This window comes from Charadrius vociferus, unplaced genomic scaffold (genome assembly GCF_000708025.1).
Source record: "Charadrius vociferus isolate BGI_N301 unplaced genomic scaffold, ASM70802v2 scaffold560, whole genome shotgun sequence".
NCBI classification, from domain to species: domain Eukaryota; kingdom Metazoa; phylum Chordata; class Aves; order Charadriiformes; family Charadriidae; genus Charadrius; species Charadrius vociferus.
In genome coordinates this window covers 910,151-924,717 of record NW_009646459.1, presented here as the reverse complement: position 1 = coordinate 924,717, position 14,567 = coordinate 910,151, and the positions used below count along the sequence as shown (strand labels likewise).

General features: G+C 39.9%; 1 protein-coding gene across 1 annotated transcript in view; it reads left to right on the top strand.

Moving 5' to 3' along the window:
• Positions 1-2,082: 2,082 nt before the first annotated feature.
• Positions 2,083-14,567, top strand: part of VPS13A (vacuolar protein sorting 13 homolog A (S. cerevisiae)) — a 147,888-nt gene continuing 135,403 nt past the window's right edge. Inside the window, 1 exon segment of the mRNA XM_009882747.1 lies at positions 2,083-2,125. Coding sequence (XP_009881049.1) covers positions 2,083-2,125 — 43 coding nt within the window.

Below are 14,567 nucleotides of genomic sequence, written 5' to 3'. Positions count from 1 at the left end.
GGGACGTGTAACGCTCGCTGTTTAAAGAGTAAGCTTTAAATAGCTCAATTAATTAGTGGGAATTTAAATGACAACGGTACTAACGGCGAAGGGCTTCTTTAACTAACGATAACTTTTCCTTCCCGCTCATGCTTTTACAGTCCATCCCAATATTTCACATTTGAGGGCAATACCTTAGGATGGCCTGAAGTGTGACCTGACCTCTCAAGCTGTGATTGAGTGTTCGAAATCCCTAGTTGCTCATTAAAATAAAACCAGTCCGGCGGTTCGTAGATTGTACTTTTCACATCACCTTTCACTGCTCACAGATACCGCTACTTCGTATGTGTTGCTTGGCGTTTCTTCCACGTGAGTGTGAACACTAAAATCTGCGAGGGGAGATGGAAGGGGGGGGGAAAGGGGGGAGCTGGGGAAGCCAACAGGAAAACGGTTAAAAAATTATTCGGGAAAGCACTTTACTGAAAACAAGCAACAGGCGAGAGGTCGGTGGCAAGCAGAGGGACCAGAAGTCAGAGAGCGACGCGCTGGCTGATGAGTCCCGGCTGGTTTGTGAGTGATTGCTGCCGTACCCTGTCTGTCCTGCTGTACACCAATGCTCATTAAAGCCCATCTATTCATTTTTGCTTCTGCTCGTGCTGCTGTTTAAAATACTCGCCTTTCACACCGGTTAAGAAACGCCTGCTCGTAGCGTAGGTTCGCACTCCACCCCCATAAACTGACAGAAGTACCCAAAAGTTTCCTTGGCAGCAGAGCAGGGGGAGGAAAGGGAAAAAAACCTCTTACAGGTAAATCGCCGACTGCAGAGACGCTCTGAGTCGCCGCCACCCGCAGCTCAAGGGCGAAGCGCCGACGCTCTGAGCCGCCGCCACCCGCAGCTCAAGGGCGAAGCGCCGGCGGTCGGGTGTGAGGAGGGGGCACCGGCTCGGATCCCGATCCCACCGGAGGCAATTGGGGTTTTGCCGCTGTTTTCGGTGAGTGCTGGATCCGCGCCGCCGGGTGAGATTTACCCGCCTGATGCCGGCGGACCTCGCCGTGCCCCGAGACGCCAGGTCGCAGTCCCAGCCCCTGGGGAAGGGCACCCAGTGTCAGGCTGGTCCCTCCTGGTGGACCTCCAGCCCGGGAAACACGATCACTAGGAAAAGCAAAACCTGTCTGGCCTCGAGTGCCGGCTGTACAAAGTTGGGGCCTGCCCGACCACTTGAAATTCAACGCGAACTGTTGAATTTTCAATTGTTCCCTTTGCTCTTGGGGGGGGCGGGGGGGGGGAGGTTTGCATTTCAGCTTCCAAAATTACAACGTTCCTAGCGCTGAAAAAAATACTACTAATAATGTTATGTTAATGAGGCACGGATGGGTATCACGGTTTGGAAATCGGATTGGAAGGGGAATTGCCTCAAAAGTTTTGCAGCCAGATAAACCAAGCAGGAATTCGGTGCCCCAAAAAAAAACGGGGAAAAAAAAAAAAAAGAGTGTTTCGCGTTTTCTTTACTCTGCTGTCTTCCAATTTAGGCAGGGAGTCAAGACAGTATTTCTGCTGCTAAAAACTAGTTGCTTATAAAGAAAGCAGTCCCCCAAATAAATTGCAAATAGCACTAGTTCTATATAGCTCGACATATTTAAACATATTCCACCACTCTCAACGTGGCTGCTGTCTAGGGCTCCAAAGCATCTTAGGGAAGCTGAGTTTTCCCCTCACATCGGTCTAACGGGCAAGAGGAATGGAAAATACGGAACAGGAGAAGAGGTAATCCCCCTGGAAAATATTCTGAGGATTCGGGACAGTTTTAAGGTTCTGGATAACCTTCTAAATTTCGTCGCGGGAAAACTTTATTTGGCGTAAGGAGGCCGGTCCGGGAACCACCCGGCGTCCCCGGGCAGGGAGCGGGGGTCGGCCGGGCAGCCAAGGCAGGTGTCGCGACAGAGCCTGTGTGCCGGGGCAGGCCGCCCGGCGCAAGGGGGTGTCGCGACGGGAGAAGACGTCTGGCTGCAGCCGAGGTGGGGCTGAGGGTCCGACCCTCACCCAGGGCCTTGGGAGGAGGCGCTCCAGGGGTGACCGCTCCGACAGCCATTTTCGGGGTAAATATGGGGTGTTTGCACGAGGCTTTTGTCGTCAGCAGCAGCTCTGGTGAGTTTAGGGTACCGGTCTCTCGCCCAGAGGGTTTGGTGTAACTCCTAAGGCAGCTGCCTATACTTTGTACGACCAAAAGACAGTGCCCCTTTTCCATAGCTCATACGATGAAAATTATAGAGGGTTAGAACCTGATAACTTCAGACTGTTAGAGGGAAAGGGAAAATTAACTAATTGAGAAATATTTTCTAACTAGTTTATACATTTTTTCCCCCTTATTTTTTAAGGACTCCATCTCTAAATGTAGCCTTTGCAACGTTACACGAATTTTGTATCAACAAACAATATATGAAAAAAACCAATCCCAGTGCCGCTTAAAAACAGATGATGGTACAAGATGTAGAGAAATGAAAAAGCACCCTTTCCTCCAAGCAGAAAAGCAGGTGTGAACTGGTGAGGGGTAAGGTTTTCACTTGACAAATCAAACAGGAAAACAGTCTTGTGCTAACTACAAGATTTTGTCTGTCTACTATACCAGCACCCCTCATGCAGAAGCCGCTTGCCTTCAGATTAAAGCACATATGTCTTCTGCACAGAAAAGGCAGCTGAGCCTTTACCGAGTGGGTGCAGGCAGGGTGGTTATAAACAGAAGAAACAGATGCAAGCAGGACAAGCAAGCTTAATCTTCATATCATTAGACTGCCAAAGGTAGCAAAGTAAAAGTGTGAGAAGAATGGAGGCCTAAGAAAAGGCATTGATCCCACCCCAGTATGCTTCTGATTTATTGTGATTAGCTATTGTAGTGATTATTACCTCTACCTATGGGAAACTATTCCTAACCGATGCATCGCTTTGTGTGTTACGAGTCCATAGGGCATGCAAGTCAAGAAAGACAAACAAATGCAGGAAGACTTCCAGAAATAATGTATTTTATGGTCTGAAATATGATAGGGGGGCTTCAGTGGCTATACCTGCTACAATGTAACTACCAGTGTTACAGTTGAAATCCTGGGCTCTATTGATTCAATCCTGAAGTCTCCTCAGCCAGAAACTGGCCAGCCAAACCTGCTTGGAATTTTGCTGCTGCTGCTTGTGGGATCAGATCTTCCCTTTTATTGTAAGACTATTTTAAATTATTATCCATAAACCTTATTTTAAGATATAGTTATCCCTGTAAGTGCTTGAAATCTGTAATAGTGTCAGTTTCGAAATGTAAATTTCCACCTCTGCTTCTGGAGTTTTGTTGAACATACGGTTAGATTAATCAGCTTTAGTTAGATAAACCATGTATAAGTTTAGACATCTATATGCTAAATACCAAAACTTAATCCTACAGGCCTCTACCCTGGACGTATTTAGGTATGTTACTAATTTGTTTAAAGAACAAGTGGTCTTCCCTCTTTGCTCATACAATGTGGCCACTGGCACTGCCCATGTAGGGATGTTTAATGGTTAGAGCACTCTTCTTAGAACCCCTGAAGGAAACCCAAGATCAAGACCACTTCAGCTCAAAAGGATTCCAATTCACATCCCTGTACCAGAACTGGGCAGCTGAAAAATGGCACATGGAGAAGAGTTATGCTTTTTGGTAAAGTTATGTCATTACATTGCAACAACAAATGTAAGCTTCATGAAGTGCCAAATAAGCCACCAGTCCTGGGTGCTTTTCTGAAAGGGCAGAGCCCAAAAACCATTGGACAAAACTCATAATGACTGAAGAGAGGGAAGGAAGGAAGGAAGCGTAGGAATAAATGGCAAATTTTCACAGCAGAGTACCACACGGACTGGTGTTGGGTGTCCCAGAAATTTTTAATTGTGGTATGCAAAAGGTGAGTTATGGACAGGGAAGTGACACGTTTACTAATATTAAGTCATTCAGACTGTAAACAAAACAAAACAAAAAAAGCTGACAAATTGGGAGTTGCTGGAAGATATCCACACTGAGTTACAGGATAATAAAATGGAAAGTGAAATTCATTGTTGATATATGCAAACTGATATGCATAGGGAAAATAATTCTGATTTTGTATACTTAACAGTAGGTCCTGAACTTAGGAATCTTAGGAAGCTATGGTAGATAGCTCTTTCAAGATGTTGGCTTAATGGTAATTAGCTGTGAAAAAAAGCAAAATTACAAGGAAAGAGACAGAGAACATGAGAGAAAATACCATGTCCCTGTTTAAATCCTAAGTAGACTGGAATGCATTAGGATGTTCTGTGTGTTCCTCACACCTGAAAACAAATACATTAAAACTGGCAGGATACAGAGATAATCAGATGGGATAGTTAAAGGTACATCTTCTGTACGAGGAGCAATTCAATAGTCTTAAGATTCTTCAGCATGGAAAGCAAGGCTATACAGAGATGCTTGACCCAAATTTACAAAATCATGAGGGACCTGGAGAAGGCGACTAAGGCACACTTGCTCAGTCTTTCTCTTAATATCAGAACTGGGAGTCATCAAAAGGGCTCAAAGCAAACAGAAAGGGGATACTTCACACAGCACATAACTAAACACTGCAATTCATTGTTGCAGTATGTTGAGGGTGTTAAAATTTTACATGGGTTTGAAGAACAACTGGGGCATTCATGTAAGATAAATCTACTGAGGGTCATTCCTTAAAAAGTTGCTACCTCCTGCTCAGATTTGCTATGCTAGTAATATATTTCTGAAAGTATCATTACATGTTTCTCCTGTCCTACTCTTTCTAGAGCATCCATTGTTTGCTTACTCTTGGAGACAGGACACTGGGATAGATAAGCATTTGGGCTGGCCTATGGCAATTGTTCTTAATCAGAGAGGGGACTGGGGTCTGTGACTTCTATTCCTAGCCAAGTGTGCTAAATCACAGCAATTCTTTAAAGTTATTTCAGTGTATGATACATGAGAGTAGACATCATGGATGCACGCAGAGATGCAGATGCAAAGAATGCAAACTCTGAAGGCTAACTGCCTATGTTTTATATGAAAAATACTCCCTCTTTTCAAGGAAAGTGCCCCACTGACCAGCTTAATTTACTCATTTTCTGGTGAAATCAATTTTAACAATTAGAAAGTTTCAGCAAAAGAGACTGAGAACCCTCTTTATATTATGCCAGCATAATGGATAGAGTAGACTGAGTATAGGTATGTATTTGAATCCCCTCTAAGGTGGAGAAGCAACTCCAAATGTCTGTGTCCTTGTACATTCGTACTGTGCATGTCTATGCCATGCATGTGTGAGGCATCCATGATGCTCTAGGCGTTGAGAGAGGTGTCAGTGTATTACTTTTGTCTGTATGTCCTTCTCTGGTTATATGATGAGTGAAAATAAACTGTTTGTGTTTTGAAGGAGAAAATAATCAAATTGTGACACATCAAAAAATTAACTCTGATGCTGAGCTTTACAGAGCTTTAAAATATAAGTTTTAATGCATTTGACATCCATAGTATACCACAGAATCGTGTAATATTTCTCTAGACTTCACATGGATGCTTAATCTACACTGGGAGAGGTACTTATTTTCAATGATACAAAAATCTGTTTTTAAGGCAAAACACCTGGGAGAAAGGTGTAAGCATACACTGCAATATATATCACTATATATCATTGAAATAATCACTGGACAATAGACACTAGCAGCCCTTTGAACAACCACAGGGACCAGGCATGCCCTGCTTCTTAAGCCAGGGAGTCATCTTAAAGCAGTCATTCAAAAAACTAAAACCAACTTGATGTCCTTTATAAACTAATCACTGCCCCTTACTGTCAAAAGGTAGGTTTTTTGGCTGAACATCAGTGTTACCCTGTGAATAAATTATTAGGTTCTGTTACTGGTAAGGGCTGCTATTTTTTATTCATTATCAGTGTTCAATCTAACAAAAAAAGGCTTTTAACTCCACATACTATACAACAAACTCCCAGTGTGGATCACGTCTTCTTTTCATGATGATCTGAATAATCTGAAGCTCATTCAATGATCAATTCTGGATAAAAGTGCAGAAAGAAAGAAAGGAAAAAAATGTATTTTCATGTACTGCTTGCACCATAGAACTGCTACTGGAAAATGATAATTTGCTGGGAAAAGTGTAAGAGAACTCAGTAACGTCATTGTAGTAGCCATTTGCATTTTATTAACCTATTGTTTAATGTGGGATGTGTGATCTGGATTTATCCTGTCCTAAGACTTGAAATTAGAGTTTTCTTAATTCCCATGTGGTCTTTTAACTGTGGTTGGCATGAATTTGAACCATAACAGATTAGTAAATACGCAAATTATTGTGATACTTCATATGCTTAATAAAATGTATGGCTGTAACTGGTAGGTGCTTACACCTTGTTTAACTGATTCTTACTGACTGCTTATGAAAATCTTTCCTGGTACATGTGATCTTGGAAGAAAATGCAACTTAACACGGTACATTGCTGGCTGACTATTACAATATACAAATTTCAAAGTTAAATAGGACCGTTGGGATGAGACCTAGAAAGAGAATCAATTTATTGCTTCTTCTTTGAGTACTTGCAACAGAGATAAAGACAAAACCATAAAAGGATGAATATGACACATCCTCAAAATGAAGTTACACCAGTTAAACCAGTGAAACAAATAACAAGTGAACTGAGATCCTTACTGAGACTCTGGTATCTTTACATTAGATCTGCTTGTAAGCTTTTTTAAAAACTGCAAATGCCCCTGTTTACTCACTAACTGCAGTGCTGAATACAAACAAAAAACCAAACAAGCAGGTGGAAAACCATGGGCTTAAAAATGGGGTCAACATATATATTGCTCCAGATTTTACATTTCAGTATACTCTCTGTTTTAAAAATGCATTTCTATGTCATCAACGTATTTAATCGGCAAACCTCCAGACAGAAATGAAAGGAAAATATATGGGAAAACTTCAGCCTATTAGGCTGACTTCATTTTGAAGGAACAGGAATTGTGAAGGCAAGAATAACAAATATAAGCATAAAATGGGGTAAATGCAACTTGCATGTATCAAATGCAAGCTATGAGAGAATAGCTTGATCCTTCTCTCTGGTAATTGTTTTTTAGTGAAAATAAAAGTAGTGTGATAGATTGAATATTGAACAGAGCTTCAGGAAAGAGTTTGGTATCACGGTGCCTGGCAAATCATCAGTGTAACTAGAGGAGGACTAGAACCTCGCACAAGGGCTGACTATACACTGAAATAATGTTAAATTAAGTAACGTGACATGTAAATTTATGCATTTTAGGTCTTGTAGCAAAGGTATCTGAGGAGGTTTGCCAGATACAAGCAACTCAGAGGATTCCCTTTTCTAACAAATCAGTAGAAAACTCATTGAATATGTAAGAATATGAATGAAGGCCAAGAAAGAAATTGAAAGTTCTCATGGATTCCTATTACCTTTAGCATACGTATGGCACTCTTATTATCATCCCCATTTCTTCCTTCCTTGCATAGTCCTTTTTTGTTTAGCACTATGAGTTTTATTCATTTCTGATCATGTCTCCAGCTCCATGATATCAAACTGAAAACCGTCTGCCCTACAATCCATGTTCTCCCAGTTTGACAGCAAATTCCTCCAAAGTTCTCCTGGAGTATGAAATTTTGCAATCAATTCTCTGTTCATTGTGAAGAAATACCAGCTTAGCAGATGTTGTGGTGTTATGCCATTTTTTCAGCTATTGACACTCCACCATTTCTTCAGTGAGAAAAATTTTTGCTGCAAAGTTAAGCCTGCTGTCAACAGATTTAGTTTTCCTAATCGTGCCTGAGAAGCATCACAAACACACATTCCTCCCAGTCTGGGGTCAGAAAACTGCTGAACTCAACCACATTCCTCTGATTTGCTGAAAATTAAAATTGCCACCTGCAACTCTTCCCTATTTAGATGGCAGCGAAGAAGAGTGGGACCACAGTAGTGACAGTGATTTGCTGCCATCAGAGAGGCATCTTATGACTACCAGCACTTTTCTGGAAGCCCCAGAAGTGGGGAGTGGGGATTTTTTTTTGAATTCATGGCAGGAGAAGGCAGGAAGGGATTGGTCACTACTGGCTGCTAAGGGCATATTTTTCTAGCACAAAAATTTTCGTGTAGAGGGTAGATGCAATATCTCTACTAAGGTTTCATTGTCTTCTCCTGGGGGGGAAATTGACTATTTTGCAAAACAGGAAGGCTTTTGTATACCCTTTCAGTCTGAACTTTTTCATCCTGGTGTCAACAATCCCTGCCTTGGGATTGTCGTATGCCTTTTCTTTATTTCATAGTATTATAGCATTGTTTACTGTCACATGATTCAGTCAAGGAAAACAAAATCTCTGGCACTTTTTCACCACTTAAGGAAATACTAAAGTCAAGATACCTGTACCAATGCAGCCTGAAATAAATCATTTCCATTGTATAGGTGGGAACATCCTAGTTGTCTATTAGATACGTTTTTTTACTGATAAGTGTTACCAAAAAAATTACAGGGTTGGTAAACAGAATTTGCTTTAAGTGATTTCACTTGTCCTTCACTGACATTTTTTTTTCCAACAATGCTGTTGAAAGGAAAACGTCAGATTTAAAACACCAAAAGTTACATTGAGAATCTAATGCAAGAATCTTGGAAATTTATGGACAAATTTCCCAAGACGGCCAGTGTTTAGTGAAATGTAATACTTCAACCTCAAAATTTTGGAAGGTCATTTTGAAGTTCCACATAATACAAACGACATGTCAAAGGAATTAGAATTGTGCATAAATTGGCTTATTAATGGAGAAAGATGCACAAGCTGTGCAGACATAAATTTTGGGCTCTTACATGAAATCTAAGTATGAAAGGGATGTTCAATGGCTTTTACTCCAGCAAAATTAATGAGGGCACATAGAAGATGACTCACAAAGTTATTTTTTGTTGCTGCTGCTGAAGATTTTTTTAGTTTTGATATTTCTTTGCTTTATAAATTTCTCATGAAATATTTAATCAGGATACTGACATCCAGGTAATAATCCCTCCAGTAGCTACAGAAGGCTAAGAAGAAGGGTAGATTCGCATGGCTTCTAGTCACATCTTTCTGGTGGATATAATGAAAGGAAAGGATTAAATTACTTTGACCCAATATAGACAGGACATTCAGAGACTTCTCTATAGGTTCCCAAACTTTTCAATACTGTTGCTATGCTTATAGAAACACCACTTTCTAGCCCACCAGGCCAAATGATGAAAACACTGCAGGATCTCCTTAGTGAAAGGCACCACCATAACAAAGGAATAGGTAAAAAAAAAAAAAAAAAAAAAAAAAAATCAAAGCCACAACATTTTAATTTTTTGGGAACTTGCAAATCAGATGAGAAGTTAAGGAGTTTTTTTTTTTTTTTTCATTCTACACACTCAGAAAATCAGGAGGTCCAGTAAAGATCAAGATTTTTTTCATACTAGGTGTTGAACAGAGAGAGATATAGAAGAAAAAAAGACACCACTGTCTTATTTTACAGGCAGAGATCAGAAAGAAAACCTTAATTTTGCTCAGGTAACTCGTAGCAGAGTCAGAGGCTACACCTCACAAATATTGGTTCAAGTCTCACTTGCAAGCTCCTCTTCTCTTCTCTGTCATGGGAAGACCCTTTCATTTTGATAGTTTCCTTTGAATTCAATTCCCAGAAATGCATAGATGAAAACAACTCAAGGTTTGTGAAACAGCACATTGCATTGATAAAACTCTGGAGTAGTTCCTGGTACCTGTCCTCCTTGGAAGAAAGCAATAAAATCCACTTGCACTTTCATGAAAATAAACTTTGGGTCCCAGATCTACCTCAGAGACATCTGAATTCAGACAAATTTCCTGTTTTCTTTGAGCCTTATCTGAGCAAAAAAAATTCATTTTCTTACTGAGCTAAGCTAGCTAATCAGGTTTCCTCATCCCTTTGAGCTCTGTGGTTTCTAATTAGCATTGTCGCTTTTCCAAGGGCCATGGAGCTTTGGCTCCTTGAAGAACTGCGTCACTGTGCCTTGAGGTCCTGATGCTGGCAGACGGCAGCGTCTGGCCCCAAGTATGGATAGATAGATGGATGTCAGCTTTTTGTTGTTTTCCACCTAACAAATTAGGCAACTGCTTTCAGCCCTATCATGGACACTACCCTGTGCTTCTTGGTTATGCAACTCTCTGTTTATTCTCAATTATTTTGCTCACCAAACCTTTCCTGCTCCCATATCTAGCAGAGCCAAAACACAGGAAGATGGGGGGACGCAAGCTGCATAGAAGCAGTAAAGGATGCTGAGAGCTTGTTAAATATTCTAGCAGGCCCTCATCCCAAGAATTTCCATGAATTGCATTGTCATCAAAATGCTTAGGGGAACCCTAATGACCACAAAGGATTCAGTGGGACCACCCAGAGCTACAAATGCTAAAAGAAGCCTCAAGGGCCTCTTGCAGGATTAAAGTTGCTCCCCCTTTAAAATCTTGAAAATATTCTATGAGGGCCTTCCCACCATCATCAACTAATGAAAACCTTTCTTTGTACTTATCCGATCACTTTAGCATCACTGTGCTGGCTGAAAGCTATACCGGAAGAAAATATCCACCTGTAAGACCAACTTGACATAAGTGTTATGTCACAGCAGTAAGACCACTGGAAAACACATATTCTAATTTTTTATGTATCCTGGTGAAATTTAATTAATATAGTACCTGCTATAGAATTAGCACTGATTTGTCTGTCCTGCATCATGAAGAAACATTCAAAACTACCCTGTCTACCAGGGACTAATTTAACAAAGATGCTACTCATGGCTCTCCCGTGAGTCTTGCACTAATAAAGCTTTCCATTCAACAGAGTATGCAATTCTAAACCTTTTACAAATGAAAAGGGCAGGATGCATTTAATGACTTAAACTCCGTAGGAGAAAGGAGAAATGACCTTACAAGCTAATAGATATAGCTAGGCAGGGAGTTTGGGAATTGGCAGTTAGAAATTATGTGTACCTGGATACAACTATAACATCAAGAAATTAAACTACTTTATAGCCATCAAAATATGTAGCTACACAGATCATACATATAAAACCAGTATAAAATCAGATTGTTGAATAATATTATTCAGTTTGCAATCATAATTCAAATTGAGGGAAAGATATTTGGTCCAATACTTCTACAAAAAACATAGCTATTTGTCTGGAAGCATGCACATAAGGTAAACAAACAGTAGTAATACCTATAATGGATACATTTTTTTAAAGTTATTGTAAATACACCACTGAGAAATCTTCTTCCACCACTGGAGTAGAATTGAGTATGTTAAAATTATTGCAAATTGTCCAATGCTGGAATTGAGGATGTGGGGAATATCTGACATATGATATATTAATGGCCTATTTTTCAGATGGGTTGTTGCATCTCATTGTCCATAGTTACGATCTGAAAGACTGCTATCTCTGTATCTCCTCTGTTGGTGAATATGCATCGTAGGCTGAAAATGCAGGGCAAAGAGAGGACCATATAGAAGGATCAGAGATTGTACAAATGGCAAACATTCTCACTAATATCTGATGATTATAAAACCTTACATGCAATTGGCATGCATTAAGCTGGACAGAAACACTTGCTTTGGCCTGTTGAGAGACTGTCCAAGCCCATGACAGTTGTTTCACTGTTTTAAGAGCAAGAACTTTTAAGGGCATGTGTTTTGGTGATGCTGACATTAAAACAAAAGTCTTCTTTATGAAGCACTGAAGCCCTACATCTTTACAAGGTGAAAATTTTTCTTGGTCTCGGAGAATTTTTAGACACTCAGAGCACACAATTTCAACACATGAGAAAACATTTGAAAGTAAGAAGACTCCCTCACTGAGAGGAACAAGTTTCAAAGTGTAAAATGCCCATCGTTTTCCCTACGTTATAAATCATTTCGTAATCCATAGGCAGTGTATCAGATACATCAGAAATGGAACAAAACATGCACAGAAACTAACAACATGTGGTCACGGTGTACGTTTAGATGACATTGCATTTCAGCATTCCCTGTTTCTTCCTCATATATCATGTTGTAGATTTCCTTGTAAGTAGGTGCAACAGGTTAAACTCTCATTAAAGGCCAATCCAGCCACACGCATAATAGCATTCTTCAATTAAAAGAAAGACTTAACAAATAAATTGACAGGACAAAGCTTCCAAAGCCTACATACAATCTTTTAGCACATTTGGGAAGATTATGGCTTAATATACAACTCTTTGGCTTCTCTGAGATATCCCCAGTGCCTTGCTGAAACCTTCCCCCCCTGCACCTGGACCCTCACTCATTGTGTTACAAGGAGGGTTATTTTGGCTTGGAGAGAAGAGGACTTTCATGACTTCAAACATGGACATTAGATCAAGTTTTTATCTTCTCACATAATCCTGTCTTTGATGTCACCAGACTGAGGCCTCTCAGAATAGAAAGAGAAAGCTGTGAAAAGAGGCTCATTTAATTTATACATTTAAGTGCTGCTGTTCTAATTCGCCAGTGTAGCATTTTCATTGTTTTCTGCTTTGCATCCTAAAGGCAGGCTTACACCAGGCAATTATGAATGGCTCCTCTGAACAAATAATTGAAATTCACTAGTTGTGGGATATGGTTAAACAATGTCAGGATTGGAGGTGCGAGGTCAAATATATTCCCAGTGGCACTACTGAAATTACAGGCTACCCTTTTCACTTGGCTTGGAGGATGTGTATTTGTAATACACTGGCTTTAACAGCAACTAATCAGGTAAGACGCATGAGACAAATAGCAAACATGAACATGATATTTTGCATTTGTCTTCAAACTAGAACTGTAGTCTTGCAGTTAAAATAACAAACCTTTATAAGGTGGTATGAAAGAATTGTTTTGCAGCATGGAGACTATCTGATGAGAATTAAATGGGTATAGATATGCTACATTTGCAAAATCTTCCTCTTGCAACTGCAGCGAGGCGACAGCTATAAAAATGGGGATTGACCCTATGTGCAAGCACCTCTGCTGAAAAATTCCACTGGGCTAGCGGTGGAACAAGAGGTCTGTAAAGAAATAATGTAACAATGAAAAAAAAAAAAGTTGTTGAAACACCTAACTGAGGGATTGTGAGACATAACTTCTGCATAGTTTATCTTGCAAAGTCAATAATTTAGTCTTTCACAAAACAGCTAGCCTCAAATTGTCTACAAACAAATTGTACATATTATTTTCTAGTGAATTTTGTAATGTTAAGAATTTTGTGCCAATGTTTATTAAAACAGTAGGCTTTGGTGCTCCTCATAAACAAATTAAAACTCTCTGTGTGTGTCTGTGTGTGTGTGTGCATGTGTGTGTGTGCGTGGAGAATAGAGGTGTGCTGCAGAAATACGAAACATGACATAAAACAGCCTGTCAAGGTGAAAGTTAAATAGGCAGGTCTTTTTGTCTCGTAATGGAATGGATTCACCAAAAGAAAACCAGAGTATCCAAAAGCAAAACTTACATACCTTACTGATTCAGCAGTCTTTATGCTTAGTGATCATTGCCGTGAACCAAAAGCAGAGCAATTTGCTCTTCCACTTTCATCCAAACACAATATACAGGATAAACCTTCCATTTTGTCTATTGCCTTACCAGTGAACAAAATATACTTGGTCCAAGGCAAAGTACTGCTAACCGGAGCCCTTCAAAACTCCTGAGCTCCGCCTTCCCCACATCCCACAAAACTTGCTCTTTGCCTTCTGAAAATATGAACTGCCAAAGTTCAAAGTCCTTCTTTATAACCACAAATCTGAAACTTGTTTATCTTTAAAATGCAATCTCATAAATGCCATATTTATAATCTCATTAACTTGACAAAAGAGACTTCAAAAAGTACCCATTATTGGAAATTTTGTAAACTTGCTCCTACTACCACTTCTTACCATTCCACTACCAAACCCCTGTTTTTATCACGTTTAAATATTATGCAGGCTAAGGCACCACACTGACAGTTAATGAGTTTGAAGCAGAAAATCTCATTTTTTCCTATAATTTTTTTCTCTCTAGTGCTTGACATCTATTTCATATTACCAGCACAAATAAAAGTTATACATAGGCTCTTTCAGTTACACTATTTCCCCTTTTACAATCCTTTTTATGGCTATTAAAGTTTATTTCAAGAGACACATTCTCTAGGTTTTTTTTCTGCTTTCTGGTGTGAGGTTAACATGAGTTATACCCTAATTTATGTTTATTAGTGGGTTATGGTTCTGACTGCATCCCCATGAGAAACATTACTGGCTTCCACAACTATCTTCCTGATGATCATAAAACAAATATTGAACAATGAAGGAAGCTTAAAAAAAAAAAGGTCTGTCTAAAATTGGGGAATGGCTGCCTAAGTCCAACCTAGATCCTGTGCTGTCTTTTACCGCTATGTCTTTAAGATGTAAAAAAGTTTAGATTGGAGCACTGGCCCATCTGTGCCAGTCTTTACCAGTCATTCCATGTTGTTTGGAACAGAAGTTCTGACAATAGTCAGAATAAAAAAAGCTCCAGGCAAGGAAATGTCATAGCTATTGTTCCTGCTG